General features: G+C 39.8%; 1 protein-coding gene across 1 annotated transcript in view; it reads right to left on the reverse strand.

Moving 5' to 3' along the window:
* Positions 1-7,173: 7,173 nt before the first annotated feature.
* NID1 (nidogen 1) overlaps positions 7,174-17,687 on the reverse strand; it is a 45,897-nt gene continuing 35,383 nt past the window's right edge. The window contains exons 16-20 of the mRNA XM_009907552.2: positions 14,569-14,740; positions 12,436-12,593; positions 10,966-11,089; positions 9,797-9,909; positions 7,174-8,313 (exon numbers count right to left, since the gene is read on the reverse strand). Coding sequence (XP_009905854.2) covers positions 8,192-8,313; positions 9,797-9,909; positions 10,966-11,089; positions 12,436-12,593; positions 14,569-14,740 — 689 coding nt within the window. The 3' untranslated portion in view covers positions 7,174-8,191. The remainder of the gene's footprint in view (positions 8,314-9,796; positions 9,910-10,965; positions 11,090-12,435; positions 12,594-14,568; positions 14,741-17,687) is intronic.

The following is a 17,687-nucleotide window of genomic DNA, read 5'->3' on the forward strand; positions in this document are numbered from 1 at the left end:
AGAAAGAAGCAATAGGACAGCAGCATTAAAACTCATCTATGTGAAACTTTGCAGTAAAAAGAGTAGAAAATGTGACTGGAACCTGGTTTTACTGTTTGCACAGTAAGACTCTGAAAGAATGGTTTTGTGGTAGGAACACAAAAAAATCCCATTATTTACCAATGTCAAGCTTAGAGTTACCTATACTGTTCATGAGAGAAGCCTAAATCAGAGTTGTAACTCATGACTTCAGGGCTGTTTAGCTGTAATTTAAGATAATTGCCTATTTCAGGTTTTCTTCAGTGATACTTGCACATAGAAGAACAAATCAGACTCTTGTTCTGTAAGAGTATTGCAAGTCAGCACACCCACTACAAGTAGACCACTGATGTCACAGATTACATGTAGCCTTCTGAAGACTTTGGTTTGTAACTGCTAGCATATTTTAAGCCATATTTTAATCTGACTGTTGCTGGACAAAGTAACTCACATTTTCTAAAGAATTACCTTCTTTTTTTTTCCCCACTCCTCTCTAAACCACTAGAATTACAGCCATGTGAGTTGCTGTAAGGGACCTGCACAGCCAAGTAACAGGGCTGTGGAATCCATACAATTATAAGGAACCTAAAAAGCCCTCCTCTGATGCCTAATCTCTTTTCCATTTCAGGCCGCTGCAGCTCGATGCATCTTGGAGCTTTAAGCAGTGTTCTCTTGGAAGCCTCTCAAATTGTGAGCATGTACAAGTGCATAAGGAAATTGTACTTGAAGCCTCTCCCTTTAGAATTAGTAATTTATTTACCTAGCCACCTGAAACACTGAATCAGAATTTACTGTAACTTAACCAATATTAGCCAATTGTGCATTAAGAAAATGATACCTGATCCATATACAACACTATGACTAACACAAGGATGATAAACTGTATGAGATGGCTATTTAATTTAATAACATTAATACAGTACCTGAAACACTGTTATGCAACTTGATGATATGCCTTGACATCAAAGATTAAATTCTGTGACCTGCCTGAAGGCATATTGCACTCAGAGCTGTATTTTGCAGTCGAATGTTTTGATACCCTGTGACTAGACTGACTGTGTTTTAAATATCTCATGAGCTCCTAAGTCCAATGGCAACTCAGCAGAACAAATGCAGAACCTGAAATACAGACAGATATAGAAAATAAGAGATGTAATTTCTGACATAGACTACTGCGACACATGACTATTTCTACATGCTCCATTATTATATTTCAGATTGCTACATTAGAGTAACAATTTTGTCATATGCCTTGTTAGTGTTTGAAGTGACAGAATCCTTCATTTAAATGTTTCACAAGGCTCCCTTTCCTGTAACAGCACCATTGGATTTGACCAAAATCATGGTCTGTCTTATTAGTTGGGTGTAACACTGTACAGGATCTAGCAGACATGCCAGGATTTAGGCTGAAGCAACTGTAGAGCAAAACTTTGGCTTGGTTTTGCAAGTTAAAGTCAGCCAAAAATGTCAGTGTGGCATATCAGCCTAACAGTTGAGTTACAAGACATACAGGGACACAAATTGATTGCAGCACATTAGCTGTTTACTGTTTTGAAGAAATCAGTGTCATATTTGCACTGTTGCTTGGGAGCCAAAAGCCTAGAAGAATATTCTGCCTGGAAGAAGCTGCACCAGGGGAGGTTTAGGCTGGACCTTAAGAAGAAGTTCTTCACAGAAAGAGTGATTGGCCATTGGAATGGGCTGCCCAGGGAGGTGGTGGAGTCACCATCACTGGAATTTTTAAAAAGAGACTGGATGAGGCACTTAGTGCCATGGTTTAGTTGATTAGATGGTGTTGGGTGATGGGTTGGACTCGATGATCTTAAAGGTCTTTTCCAACCTGGTGAATTTTGAATCCTGCTGTGCCACTTTGCCGTTTCTCCATACGCATGTTTGAAAGGACAACAGGCCATTGAGATAAATGGTTAACTACAGTGCCATCACCTACAAATACATGAGACACTTCCATTCAAGGGTTAGTAACTAATAAGCCTGTAATACAATGTGAGGGAAAAAACATGTGCTTACAAATGTTTCATCAGGGACCTTTGAATTCAAGCTGCTGGATAGGTTTAGCATTTTGTTAACAGACTAGTGCTTTGCCACTGTTTATTCTTCAAGAGACTTGTTTGACACACAGCTAGAGGTGGTGCAGGAGAGATCAGAAACTGTTCCGGGAGTACCAACTTGCGAAAGCAGCTGTGCCATGAAATGTCAGCTCACCAGGGTATCTGGGGCTGCCTCAGGAGCGCTCAGCAGCATGGACCTCTTGAAAGGAAGGAGAGTTGGCCTCATTGATGCTAAACTGCTAGTGGTGGGAATGTGTTCCAGGTCCTCTGACGGGAAACTGGATGGACTGTACCACTACTCTGTTCTGGCTAATCTGTTTAGGTTTCTTAGCTGCTTAAAGCAGGGAAGAGAGGTGGGAAGAACAAAAACTCTTGCTCTTGGGTTTTGCCTTCAAACGGAATTGAAACTGGGATCCCACAGTTGGTCCCACGCTGCCTGAAGAAAATGCTGTGGTCAGTGGGTTATTCAGTTATTCTGATTCTAGTGGGAAAGAAAGAGACTGGAAGGGTTTCTACAACCTGCTATAACTTAGCAACTCTGCATCTTAGTCTCCCTCATCCTATCCCCAGTAGCATACTGCTGAACAAACCACAATCCACAAAAGCACAGCGTATGTTAATTGCTCCTCCAGCTTCCCAAATTTCACAAACATTTGCATACACTGCCACCTTCTTCTTCTTCACGTGCCTTCCACCACAACTCCTCTTTCTCCATAAGTCTACACTCAGCTCCAGGGAGGATTTCCACTGTCATCCTCAACATACAAGTTACTGCATCAGATGCACAGTCACCACTTGGTATGACTTCCCCAACATCTCTATGGCAGATCATTTTCCTCATCTTGAAGGCCCTGCACTATGCAGCTCCTCTGTGTGCTACCTGTGTGTTCTAGACACTCCATTGGGTAAGAAACACTGCCTGGGCAAAGCGAACATCACCACAAACTGAATGGACTCTGGTGGCTACTTAGGACAAAGAAGCCAAAGGCCCCATTCACCAACCCCAGAATCCTTCTGGAAACAAAACCACCAAAAAAAAAACCACAACCAAAAACAACAACAACAAAAGACGTTAATTTATGCCAAAAGCAGCAGGGAAGACCACTCACTGCATTCCACTGGCTGACAAACCTTTTGTTAGTCAAGCAAAGCTCCAGAATCATCAATATGTACATCTGTACTACACAATATACTGATCTTTCACCTATTTTACTACATGGTGTCTTAAACTTATCAATAAGATAAGGAACAGATTTCAAGTGGAGAAGAATTTAAAGGAAGGAGGTGATTCAATCACTTAATGAGCAAACTGGTGCCAGATCCTCAGCTGGGGACTTGGGTTCTGGAGGATTTATATAGTTCTTACAGACAGGCCAAGCTCTAGTCTCTATAGCTATAGGTATTTGTTTTACACTGTGAAATACCACACAAAAATCAGTTTGCAGTTAACCATAGGTTACACTGATGCATTGTGACACTGCCATTGAGAGGCCATTATCCTCTGGTAATCATCTGTCATTTTTAATTATATGCCTGCAAGTTAAAAAACTAATAAGTTGTGACAAAACTGTGCAACTGGAGAACTGCAAAGCAAGCAATTTGCCACCATGGAACAACTGAACAAGACACTGGGTTTTAGAGAAAGCCACACTGGATTTTCACCATGAGGTTACAGGTTAAAGACTAAGTTAAATTGGGGTTTGCAAACACCATCAGATGAAGAGATGGCTAAGCCATCCCATTAAGTCATGAGGAAGCCACTGTTGCTTGCAGTAGAGATGGTTTTTTTCTACCTTACGACATCACTAATGGTTTTACCATTAAATATTTTTCTGCATGCTAGAAGATCTGAACTGTAACATCTAAGAAAATGTTTAGCCTATCTCTGAATAAATCTAAGCAGTATTTCATCTTATGTTTAACCATGGAAGCAATTCTCCTTTCCTGGGAACCTACTAATTTTTAATTATTTTTTTTAGCAGGAAAGGTGAACTGTAGTTAAACTGAATCTTCCTCACCACTACATCAGAGACTGACATGATTACTAGTCCCAGCCTATTATACTAACAAAATAAAACGTTAATAATGAAGTAAAACACTTCCCATTTTCTACTACCATTGTAACCCCAAACACAACATAAAAATACATATACATAACATAAAAAGGATTGGGGAGATGAATTAGACCCAGGTCAGTATGAGAAAACCCAGCTATAAAATGGTGCCATGAACTCTGTAGGGTTAGAAGAAGGAAACAGAAAACTCACATTTTGAGCCTTCAAAATACTTTTAACTGAAAAAAAAAAAAAAAAAAAAAGATAGGTACAAAACAGATACCCTGGAATGGTTAGTGGCCCAAACTGTGACTAACATAAGGAACTCAAGATCACAGATCATTTTAGAGGCCAAAAATTTAGCAAGATTCAATGAGAAAGCAAGTATGCATAGGAATGAACTACAGACCCAGAGTACACTCCTACCACCAGCAGCTTAGCCTCAGTGAGGCCAGCTCTCTTTCCCTTCAAGACACCCATTGATTCCAATCTTGGCCCACTTCCCATCTTGACTGCAGCTCTGTTTCACCACTATAGACTTGCCTGGCAACCACTGATCACCACATCTGGGCCTGATCCTGACCTCAGCTCAGATTTTGAATTTGACTTTAGACCTACCCTGTCACTACAGATTTGCCTGGTGGTGTGGCCCCTCAGCTGAACCCAACCTACCCTCATTGGCACTGCCTGCCTCACTTGGGGAATGGTGGGACTGGTCACTGGTGGGGAAGTCACTGCTTCTGCTGGCTTTGTTATCATGCTCTGTAGCCGGTCATCCTTCCCTGAAGGAGAAGCTTTGCCCTTGCTGCACCCTGAAACAGAGCAACAACAGCTGAAGCTAGCACCAAGTATTTTCTGAGAAATAAACTCTGATGTTTTTAAAAATTCCTCATTTTTAGTGACTGGAACAGTGAAGGTTGCTTTGCTGTCTACAACTACCTGAAGGGTGGTTGTAGCCAGGAGGGGGTTGGCCTCTTCTCCCAGGCAACCAGCACCAGAACAAGGGGACACAGTCTCAAGCTGTGCTAGGGGAAGTTTAGGCTCGAGGTGAGGAGAAAGTTCTTCACTGAGAGAGCCATTCGTCATTGGAATGGGCTGCCCAGGGAGGTGGTGGAGTCACCATCCCTCGAGGTGTTCAAGAGGGGATTGGACGTGGCACTCGGTGCCATGGTTTAGTCATGGGGTCTGTGGTGACAGGTTGGACTCGATGATCTTTGAGGTCTCTTCCAACCTTGGTGATTCTGTGAAATTATGCACACTGCCACATCTGCACTACTGACATAGATCAGCTGAAACTTCCCCTAACCTAGTGCTATCTACTGCCAGCAAAGATAACAGAGTTAAAAGAGAGGCACTCAGTCTGAAAACTCAGGCCATAGTAATATTCTTTCTCTCTTACCCCAACTCAAGCATTAACACTAGAAGTTCTATTGAGGTATATTTTCCTTGACAACTTAGTCATTGCTCACTGCATAGCACCAAATTAGCTGACTGAGGATTAGTAAACTAGTGATTGACATATTCTGTGGGTCCAAACGCAAAGCAGGCCATCATCAATTTTAAAGGATCAGAATAACATAAATAAATAATCAAAGCATACAGTAAAGAAGCTAAAAGCCCAGTTCTGTCCAGTTCCATGTATAGTCTCCAGCATGGATTAACACCAGTCTCCTCCTGTAACTCCACACACCACCCTTTAGATAGCTTTGCTGTCTACACACCCTTTTTGCTGTGCTGCTGTCCACTTTCTAAAGGCTCACTCAACAGGCATGCTGTTCTCCAGCAACTCATCTACACAGTACTGCAGAGGCTTTTGCCATCCTCCTTGAGGCACTGACATGCTGTATTCGCAAAAGTCTAAGAGTTTAAAACTCGGCATCATCAAATACAGCAGGACACACTTCACTTAGCTTGCAACTTGCCCTGCAGTCACAGAACATCTGCAACCCCCCAGAGCCTGCATGATACAGCACCAGCTAGCAAAGCACCCTGTCACCTAGAAAATTGGCACCATGGCATCTTTGTGCAGAGGGATGAATTCTGTCCCCCATTTAATCCAGTCCTTGCTCTGTATTTCCACTAATGTAGAAGTCTGAAGTACAGCAAAACCAATTACGCTTACCTGACAAACGTAAGCAAGAGTTAAAAATCAGGAGAAAGTGCATCAAACAGAGGAAGCTGCACGCTCCTTAAATGCTTTCATATATTCATTTTTCATAAAACCTAATGGTTTCACAACACACAAGTCCCAGAAGCAGTTTTTCCCCCTTTTTCCCATACAGTGCTGTGTCTTGAACAGAAGCATCACTAGATGTAAGAGTTAGCTTAAAACCAGAAATCATCAGGATGAGATTTGAGACATCACATGTCACTTCCTTGTGGAGGTATGACCTTTTTCTTTATAGAAAATAAAACCCAAAAGTTTTTATTGACTGTACTGTAGATACCTGTACAGTGTAAACTTTAATATTTCACCAGATCTGTGAATCATTCTGGAGAAAGAGTTATCAAGCACCTTCATTTCAACACATCTTTGATATTTACAGTAAGACATACCCGATTAAGTGTATTAATAAAATGAATTAAAAGCTGTAAAAAGTTATACAAAAATTATTTTAAATGTTTACATGGCTTGTTATTTTGTGATAAATATACAGTTAAAAGGAAGATGTCATACAGTTAAGACTCAGAACTGGCTCTGTTTAAAACCATTAATGTAGTGTCTGGGAGTGAGGAAATGGTAAAGTTAGATTTCTGCTCTTAGTGGAAGGGTCACAAGCCCTGTTTGGTTTTTTTCCCTGCTATTGCAGGTTGACTTACAGGTAAGTTTCCCTTCTAACAGTGTGAAAGTCAAACCTCACTCACAGATTTGTGCTGCTAATTTGAGATAGAATATGCATTCTGATTTTCCCACTCCATAGTTATTGGTGATGATGAAAACTCAACTTTGATTTTCAGCACACCTTCTTTTTTTTGCTGTTACTGAACACTGGGTCACAAATGAGGCATCACCATTTCTTTTAAGCACACAGGTGTCTTTTCTGGAAAACAAATTTTTAACTGGTATGGTTTCCCATGGTCTATGAAAATGCATGGCATGGTTTGCTAAAGAAGGAGGATGACTAGGATAGGATTCAAAGCTGATTTTTAGATTGATCAAACAGAAATATTATTTTAATAGCTCTCAGGAATTAAACGTAATTGTGTGCCCCTTTAAAACCAAACACTTCCAGAAGAATCAACATCCATTCTCTGAAGAACTACGAGGAACTGTGATCTATCTCTAAAGTTTGTTTAGTGGATTTTAGGAAACTACACAGGAATCCACCTCAGACAGAAGGAAAAAAACATCTTAGAGTCCAACAAGATTTTCAAACATAGCCACTAAGCAGCACTGATCATTTATAATCATGTGCTGTGGGAAAGGACCACATGACCCAGGGTGAGACCTTCACAGCACAAAGATGAAGTACTTTGGTAATCTCAAAAGCTGAGATTCAAGTTCTGGAAGTGGAAGCACTGCTAGTGGGAATGAATACAATTAGGCATTAAGTCTGTGATATTACTGGGTGTTTTCACCCACCTCTATTCATCCTTGGGACTCCCTTTGTTTTTTCCCAGCTGTAGGTATGATCCAGTCACATGACAGGCTAGGCATGCCACTATGGCGATAACTGGTGCATGCTGTCAGGTACAACCCAGTCTCAGGATTTGAGTCATGCCATCCTTTTGACTAATATTTATCTGTTACTTTAATTTTGCCAAATGACAAATTCTCCTAGTCCAACATGAGTGCAGAGAAGGCCTCCACTTTTATCTTCGAAAACAAGAAGATAATACTACAAGGAACAAGATGCAGCTGGACTCAACCTAGGCACCTCTCTCTTGCCTAACTGCTACAAAACAGTCACTGCCTCTGTGTGTGTCTGTGTACGTGCATTGTGGCTTGCTGTCAGCAGCATGTTTAGGGTCTGATTGTGTTGACAGGAGTTAATTGTTTACAGCACATTTTCCAAAAGGTATCTGTTGCTCTAAAGCTTATTTTAATGTTCAGTTTCTTTCTATACAATCCACTCCAACTGTGTTGTCAGGGCAGCGGCAAGAACGGCCTCCTGGGGTAGCCAGACAGAGGTGAGTACAACCCCCATTATTCACTGTACAGTAGTTATGTCCTGGAAAAGAAGAGAAATGTAAGATGCCGAAGAAAAACAAAAGCAAAACCACAATAAAAACACATAGATTAAAAAAAAAGGTGCAGATTTCATGACTACAGCAGAGAAACAAACCACAACAAAACTGAGAGAGAAACAGAACTGCTTTAGGAAGATGGGAGTCATCACATCTCTTGTGTCAGCTTCTGATAATCACCTCAAAGAAAGATCTAGATAGCAGGACAGAGCAGGACAGGCAACATAAAAAAAAAAAAAAAAAGGAAAAAAAAAAGATAAAACCCCAGGCTGTTCCTGAAATGTCCTTCACAGCTTGGCCTAGTAGACACAGATATTAGAATGAAAAGCCAGTGAGTGAGGAAATACAGAAAATGCAACAAGGTGGGACAAGTCCAAAATGATATAGGACATCATCCCTGGATGCCATCCACTACAAAAAAAACCATAAAGGAATACAGGATTGTCCCAAAAGGGGGTAAAAAACCCACCACACACACAAAAAGGGGAAGTCAGGTGGATGAGAAGGTGGAATACATTAATGTTGGAGACTAAAATGAAAGAGAAGTGCCAGGAGCAGTGGATCTGAGGGGAAAGACATCCCTCAGAAAAACCAAACACTTGGAATAGATATATGATGAGAAAGAAACAATACCAAGGCTGTGAATTTTACATAGATAAACATTTACACCTGCCAAAATAAAACTTAAATTATGACATTTATATGAATCAAGCTTTTAATTAAATTAAGTTCTTACTATATATAGAATAACTTGCAAATACAGGGGCTTAGGCCTAAAGTAAAACCACCACGGCTACTACAATTACAGCCACATTGTAAGAATAAAAAAATGCCCCCTTCTCCTAGCTGTGATTTGCTAAGATCCACATGACCAAACAGTGACATTGCTTCCCAAAGAAGGAATTGTTATTTCAAGGGTATCAACTTCCTCTCTTCTGTGCTTCACAAGCGGCTTTTCAACAATGCATCTGAAAAACTTCACATTCAACAGAGCAGAAAGCTCAACCCAGCCACTCTACTACCTGCTGTTTTCTGAACAATACTGTTTTTAAAACCATGAGCTGTCGTTAAAACTTAAGTAAATAAGGCCCTAATCATGAATATAACATTTAATTTAGATGGTGAAAACAGCAGCTTTTGCTACATCAGATCCTAATTTTGACCATAGATCTGTCCTTTCATAGAGGATAGAACAGGTCCCTTCTTCCCTCCTTATACTGGCATATGCATATATTCTTTCCCTTTCATATGGCAACCACAACTGCTTTTATGAAAAAAGAAACAGCAAACCAAAGAACAATAAACCACCTGTAGGTGGCTTTTAATCTCTCAGTAAACAGAAATCTAAGCACTAACCAGTTGTTCACTACCTACCTAGAGGAGCTGGCAGCCTGTCAATGGGAGCTAAGTTCATTTACATACTAAGGCACTGCACAGCTGTGAAAACTCAAGAATCGTTTGGATTACCTCCTGGGCACTGAGCAAAGGCTGTAGTGATTCCATAGAGGCGGGAGCGCTTGTGAGGCTGAAAGTTATCCTTTTCTACTGAAATTGTGCGATCCACGGCCACAACCGCATCCCTGCCACATGCAGAAAAGAGAATACGGAAGAAAGATGAAGGTGGGAGCACAGGGGAAAACAGGAAAAAACAAATGAACCCAACAGGGAAGAATTCTGAAGTTGCTTCTTTTTTATAGCTAGGAAGCAGCACCAGAAGCAAAATCCTCCAAGATAATTAAAATATCTAACAACCCTCATCCTAGGCAGCTAAGAAATTTTGCAAGGAGCCAGGATGGGATGATATACCTCTACAGAACACATTCTCCATATTCTGCCCCTCTGACATTTTCTGTGGCATTGATGACATTGCAACATGGACAGTGTTGCATTTCAGGTGGAGCCTGATATCCAGAAGGCATACAGCTAGTGATGGGCAATCTTTTCTTTCTAAGGACAAAGGTCAGTCAACTGATTGACAGACCTATAACATGCTGTTTCCTGTTTATACAAGCCCATTCTTGACTAGCATTTCCCAGCTCTTAGGTTCTAGCTTGGAAATTCTTACAATTCTTAGAATTCCTGCCGCAACTGATGTGCCCTATACAACTATTTATGTCAAGGGAAAATAAATGTTTAAAAATGCAGACTGGATTTTTTTTTTTTTTAATATAGTAAACTCCTGAGTCTTGATCATATATATGTTTTATATTATGTTTTATATTCTTCATTAAAAAAAAGAAAGTAAAGGGTTTTTTCCCTTATTTCTGGCTGAACATTCAGATGATAAATGGCAAAGAAGAGCACGAATGATTAATTTCTGCCCTCTTGCCCTATTCGGCAAGCACAGGCACAAGGGAAATATGTTTGAGCTTCCACTCCTTTCCCAAAAATATTCAGTGTTTAAAAGTATTTCTTAGAGCACAAATCACTATACTGAAAATGAAAACTCAGTTAACTGGCAACATCAATAGGTCAGCTCTACATATCCACTCCACCCTGCATCATCTGTTGCCAGGAGAGAAGAAACACAGAAACATGTGAAAGGTCAGACCTAAGAAATGCAGTATGTGCTTCAGTTTCTACCAGGGAGAAAAACGGATTAGAGCATGCTGTAATTTCTTTAGCAGATAACATACCTTCTCCAATCTGTGTAGTATAAATTCTTTCCATAGCTTGTAACACTAAAAGGATACTGAATTCCTTCAAGGATCTTTCGTCGACCGAGCTGATTAGGGTTCATGCATTCCAGCCTCTTGGTACCTGGAAATTAAACAACCAAGCCTTTGAAAGTCAGAAAGATAGCTCTCTGGAGGGATAAAGGACAAGCATATGTACACATGAAGACAGTCAAACTTCCTGGAAGTCTTTCAGTATGATGCTTAGCTAAAGATCTCAGTTGTCAGCATTTGCCAAAGATTGGATGAAAAATTTGTGCTAAGGCTAACTAGCACACCACCTAACTTGCAGGAACACAGATGTCTAGTGCAGCCAAACCCATTATAATTGAGATTTCTGCTACAAATACCACATCCTCAGGCTGGCGTGGAAGTTGACAGAAGGCCTCCTCCATTCTGGAGGCACACTTCAACCACTAACCTGCTCCACCTCCTCTGGAAGGCATTTTTCCAAATTTTGTTTGGTGAACATGTCCCAAAAATGGTTCCTGGGTTGGGCCACGAAGGCAAGACTTCAGGAAGAACATCTAACTTGTAGATGCAAATGGAACGTAAAACTGTCTTGCTGTAAAGTTACTACACGTGTTGGGAACACTGCTAGTGAATGTAAACACCTGTAGTTTTCTCTTAAACAGTGAGTTTCAAAATTAGCGGGGGGGGGGGAAGGAAAAACACAAGAAAAAGAGAGGAAGAGAGTAAAAGAAAAGAAAAATAGCACATGGAGACATATTTGAAGGTTAGAGAAACTATCTTCCAGTGAAAGAGAGAGCTCAGTCTTTAAAGTTTATCAAAAACCTGAAAGGTGACTTGCAGTATAAAAGAACCTCCACAGGAGGAGATCCCTGGCAGAGAAAAGGACAGAATGATTAGGAAGTTCAAATGAGAACTAAAAGCACACTGGTAAGGCACAGGCACAAAACTAACAATGGGTCAGTGGCAAACCTTCATCTCTTGATCTTTAAATCTAGTGAGAATTACTTTTTCAGGAGCTGTTTCAGTCAAACATAAGCCAGATTTTGACTAACATTACAGGTCTTGGAGCAATACAGCCAGGATGACATTCTGTAGAGCCAGATTAGATGAATCAGTGTTTTTTCCTGGTCTTAAATACACAGCTTCTTCTACAAAGGCCTAAGCATCACCTAAAGAGATGGCCACATACAAGACACACAGATAAAAACCTGTGTGGCATTAGTGGAAAATTTTGTGATCAGAATCACAGTCTTTGAGCTTGCACATGGTCTCATGTGAATGCTTGTGGGCATGTTGGTAGTAAAGACAAATTCACAGAGAGATTATTAGAGTAAAAAAGAAAGGCATGAAATCTGAAATACAGCCCATAGAGCTATAAACACTAGTTAGCTGTGCATAACTTCAAGATCGGACAAACTCATTCTACTACTATGAATAAAGATTTCAGCATCTCTTTACCTGCATCTACCCAACACAGCATTGAGGAATAAGGATCAAATGTCAGCCCATTTGGTAATCCAAGATCATCTTTAACAAGAATTCTTCTGTTTGTGCCATCCATGTATGAGGTTTCAATTTTAGGAGCTTCCCTGTTCCAGTCAGTCCAGTACAAGTTTCTTCAGAAGAAGGAAAAAGGGAAAACTTAAGACAGAGAACGATCTCGAGACTGTTGTAATTAAGGAAAATGTTAAGGACACAAAAGTAACAAGCACACATTCTAAATAAATTAAATAAATGAGTAATAAACAAATAAGTAAAAAATAAGCATGAAAGACCACACTGCACTTTGATACAGAGGTAACAAAATTATAGTGAAGTTGTAGCAAATATTACACTTTAATTTAAAACAAAACCAGCAAGCACACACATGAGAAGAAACACTTTCTCTGTGTTATGTTATGTGCAAGATGCCAGATAAAAAGACCTCAGTTCCAACAGTTTTGAGGACCAGTCAGAAAGAACATCTAGAGTTCTCATTGTCCGTCACGTCTGCTGAGGCTAAGCAGCAGCAGCAGCATTTTCCATGCATTTGTGGGATTCGTTCAAAACTACATTTTTCTCTTCAGTTTACCAAGTTAGCAACATACAATGGAATCAGAGTAGTTTATGGGCAGTGAAGAACTCCAGAGAAGGCCATTAATTCAGTGGTGCTTAATTATTAATGACTATTTGTTGTTGGTAGGGTATTTTGTTTATGTTGTTGTTTGCTTTTTTCCTTGGATGCACTTTTGTGGCTAAGAATTTACATAGCCCCTCAATGCAAGTACCTTTGTAGTTTACTCCTTAACACACAAAAATCTATTAGGAGTCTGCACCACTTAACCTGAACCCAAAGCTCCACTCTGTCAGTATGCTTCTTCATGGAACAGAGGTCACTCCTCAGTCTGATTACACTTGTGTGTCTCCCCTTCTCTCACATCACAAAGTGCACTCATTTTTCCTTATTATGCCGTCACTTGATGTACATTCACAGAGTTTTTCAGCCCACTATTATATGGTTCTTAGCGAAAAGTTTATTTTATATTAAAGAAATTACACAATTCAGTACCATTACTTTCTCATTTAATTTTGCCTTATGGGTGGCATGTATTCTTTTCTCACTACAAACCTTGTTTATAAACATCTGGGATGAGGATGAGGCTTTCAAAAAACTCTTCTTGAGCAACATAGTAATTTTGTTCATACATGAATTATCACTTAAGAATATTCCAAATGCCTATTATATCAATTAAACAATTGTTTAATGCAGCTTGCCAGTAATTCAAAACTGAAAAGAAAGTCTCTGCTTCTGTGTTTCTGAGTATTTTGGCTGAAATGCTTCTTCTCAGCAGTGGCCACGCTACATAAAGTTGCGCCAGGACAATAGCAGGCAAATTCAGACATTAATGAACAGACATGCAGTATGGCCATGGACTCTGTAGTAGTTTTAATTTTCCCTGTATTTCTTCCAATATTCAGAAAGAAAGAATGGTTGGACTTGATGACCTTAAAGAATTTTTCCAGCTGAAATGACTCTGTGATTCTGTAATTTGAAGATATTTATGCTTTCCTATTGCCACTCTTCTGGGCCGTTTCTGTGACTGGAGCTTACAGCCTCAATTTTTAAAGTATGTCATTATCAGCGCCTGCACACAGAAGCCTAATAGGACTTTCTGAGGCAACTGAATGACAGAAATGAAAATGATGACAAAAGAGGCACCACGGAAGTTTTCAAAGAAGGAACACAACACAGGAAGAAGGGCTGTCATAATGGAAATGAAAATAAAGATTGCTTAATCTAGTATTTTAGATCACTAATCTTGAAAAATGAAATTATTAGGTAAGGGCAATGCCTGTTACCCTGCACACAATGTACTGAAAGGTACAAATAAATATTGGACAAACTTCTCAACAAAATATCACAGTATTATCTAGCAGGTATTTAAAATTTTTTATTTCCAGTGTACCACTCAGACACAGGATGTAGATGGGTTGCTCCATTTCGGCTTGCTAGCAGTTTTTCCACAGGCAGCCACAAAACATTGACTCTGAGTATATGCTCATGTTAAATAAATAAAACTTTGCACATAAGTCTTGACAAGATAACCATACCCTCTTACAGGATCTGCAACAATTGCTCTAGGGTTCACCAGGCCAATGTCAAAAAGGATGCGACGCTGGCGCCCATCCAGTCTAGCCACTTCTATTCTATCCAGTTGAGAGTCAGTCCAGAAGATATTGCGACCTAGATGATCTACAGCTATCCCTTCAGGGCTTCCCAAGTCTGCAGGAGAGCACAGAAAAACATGCCTAATAATTATATTTCTTCCCAATACACAATGCCAGCCTCATAAGCATAGCTCTTAACTGAAATAAGTTTTCTTCAGTTTTCTGTGTAGTCCAACACAACCTCACATCACTTGGAAGAGGCATGCATGTTTTGCCTTATGAAGTTTAAATACACAGAACTTTCATAAATGCACACAATGACAAAAATCTATGAGGAACCACCTAACTCATCATGCATGTGAGCTTTCCTTGGGTGATGTACACAGAGTTGATAGGAGAGAAATAAACAGCAGAGACCATAAGAATCTTATTCTACCCTCCTCAGCAGGCCAAGATCTAGAATGCATTTTATAATCCTTAATATTTCCCCTTCTTTGGTACTGGCATGTATGGCACTCCTCTGATAACTGGTTTTATGCTGTGTTTATCCAATCCAATACTTAAAGATAATCAATCTTCAAAGCACCAGAGAAACAATATTAGCTAACTGATGGGATTTAGACCCAGTTCTTTGTTTTTGCAGAGCAATCCTTTTTGGAACATGTTTTAGTACTGTATGTGCACAATTTTTCTCGGACAGTTAGTTGTTCCAAAACAAACAGGAAATAACAGATAATGACCTTACTGCTTTAGCATTAGTAATTTCTAACTCAGATGAAGGATGTAGAATAAATAGCACTGCAAGATTTAATTCAGCCACTATGAAAAACTGCTCTATACTTTTCAAGGTTCACGCATCCACTAAAAAGAGCAGGCAGGTCACGTGGAATGTAATGAAGCCAAAGACAGGTACAAATCATCAATTTTAGTCCAATTTCAGTTGCAAAAAAAAAGGAAAGAATTGTACAAGGTCACTCCAAAAAGAAGTTCATATCAACCTGCTTTTGAAAAAAAGACACATTTCACATGCAGATCCACACATCATGTAAATATCCAAGAATGATGGAATGTGGCCCATTAGCCTTCTATTAATTCTAAAGTTTATTTACTGACAGCCATGAAACAGTCTGTGATACAGACAACATTTCTGGAGAAAAGGCATTTGGTCCAGAACATTAAGTAGAGCTAAGATTTGACTGTGACTTTGTAATGAATAATAGTTGCATGAGAGGTTAAACAGCCTCTGGTCCCTCAGACAGGCAGATTACATTTACCATCTGGATGCATGACGTTTGGATGTATATTCATTGCTGAAGAGGTGGAAAAAAGCAAATAAGATGTAGCTCATTGCTATTGACTCACAGCTTGTACACAGGAAGGGCCCAAAAAAGTTTATGTGAATCAGATAACTCCTCACAGGGACACTTGTGCATACTTCAACTTAGTTACACTGACTTCATGTTACTACTTGTACTTCTCCAAATTCCTCTGTGGAGCTAAACCTCTTGTCTGGAAGAAACCACCTCATGCATACTCAGATCCACAAATGTTCCTACTTCTTTTCTTGCTAATGGCAGAGGATGCTGAGAGCAGCCTCATTTTGAGGTAATGTCAGCAACAATCCCCAGTCTCTGGGATCAGATGATCACAGACCAAATGGTGTTGTAGAAGCTACCAATCTCTTTGAGTAAACAGAAGTTATCAGGCAAAAGATCTGCTACCCCAGTTCCCTGACTAGTTTACTTGTTTCAGTAGTATGCCAGGAGATTTGAAGAAGCCTCAAGTGTGTTTTCCTGTCTGGTTGACAATGAGCCTGAAAAAAACTGTCCTGCCCTGGAAGGGTAAGGGAATATATAGGCTTCATGTATCACCAGTCTTTTTAGAGGCACAAATGTGTTTCTGCTATATTGTTGCAGGCGTAGTAAGAGTCACAGGCTCTGTCCTGGGGACAAGGTTGTACAGGCATGTACAGATGATATGACTTAAGCTCTCCTTCTCGATCTGCCTCCACAGCTGCAGAGCTCAGAAAGCCTCCACAGGCTATACAGCTGCAGGGATAGATGAGAACTGGATGGGGCTCCACAATAAAACAAGTTTCTGCAAAGCAATGCAACTTGGATCACAAGAGCTTTAACAGACAAAAAACTAGCGCATTCCACAAAAATACACGTGAAGTCAAGAAAGCAGCTGCAGCTCACAGGAGGAAAGAGACAAAGATCAAAACAAAACAAAGAATTCTCATGAGTCTGAGAGTGAAGCATTTTCCTATTTCCTGAAATGTTAAAATTTCAGTTTCAGACAGGATAGAAGACATCCATTCAAATACTCAATATTTAGATTTATTTTATTCTGACTCCTTATCAAAGACCCCATTAGCATGCTGAAAGTAAAGTGCAACACCGCTTTAGGAATGGCATTTCCTTCCTGTGTGATCAACAGAGTAACACAAATCATGAGAGATCTTTACACATACAATGTTTTTCATAGCAGTTAAAAATGCATGAGGTTTCCACGTGGCAATGAATCATCTTGAATTACCTTATATAATCTAATTTAGCTGAAAGCCTTCACAAGTATTTTGAAAATATTTTAGGCACATTTTTAATGCACACACACACGCTCTCATCAGACAGACTAATTAGTGGCCATCTAAATTCAGCAATAGTAATTTCCCACACTTTTTAAAGTGCAGAATCTGAGAAAATAATAGTGGAAATTGGAAATCCTTTCCCCACAGAATTTGTAGTTGTACAGGCACATGCATGCTTGCACTACAGGACAGAGTCCCTTTCAGATTAAATATGTTGGGATGAAAAAGAAGTCTTACAAATATCTCGGGCATCAAATTATACAGAAATAAGAAAGTCCATAATTGCTGGAATTTTGAGGGATGGCTTTAAGCTCTCCTTTTTACCTTTTCAGGACAATAGCAGGATCCAAGCCACCCTCATCTCATTATTGCCCCTAATAGCCCAAATTGAGTTACAACAAATTGGCTGTTCTGAAGAACAAACTCCAGGATATTGAACACATCCAAAGAAAAAACAAAGCAAATTTATTGT

This window comes from Dryobates pubescens, chromosome 6 (assembly GCF_014839835.1).
Source record: "Dryobates pubescens isolate bDryPub1 chromosome 6, bDryPub1.pri, whole genome shotgun sequence".
Taxonomy (NCBI): domain Eukaryota; kingdom Metazoa; phylum Chordata; class Aves; order Piciformes; family Picidae; genus Dryobates; species Dryobates pubescens.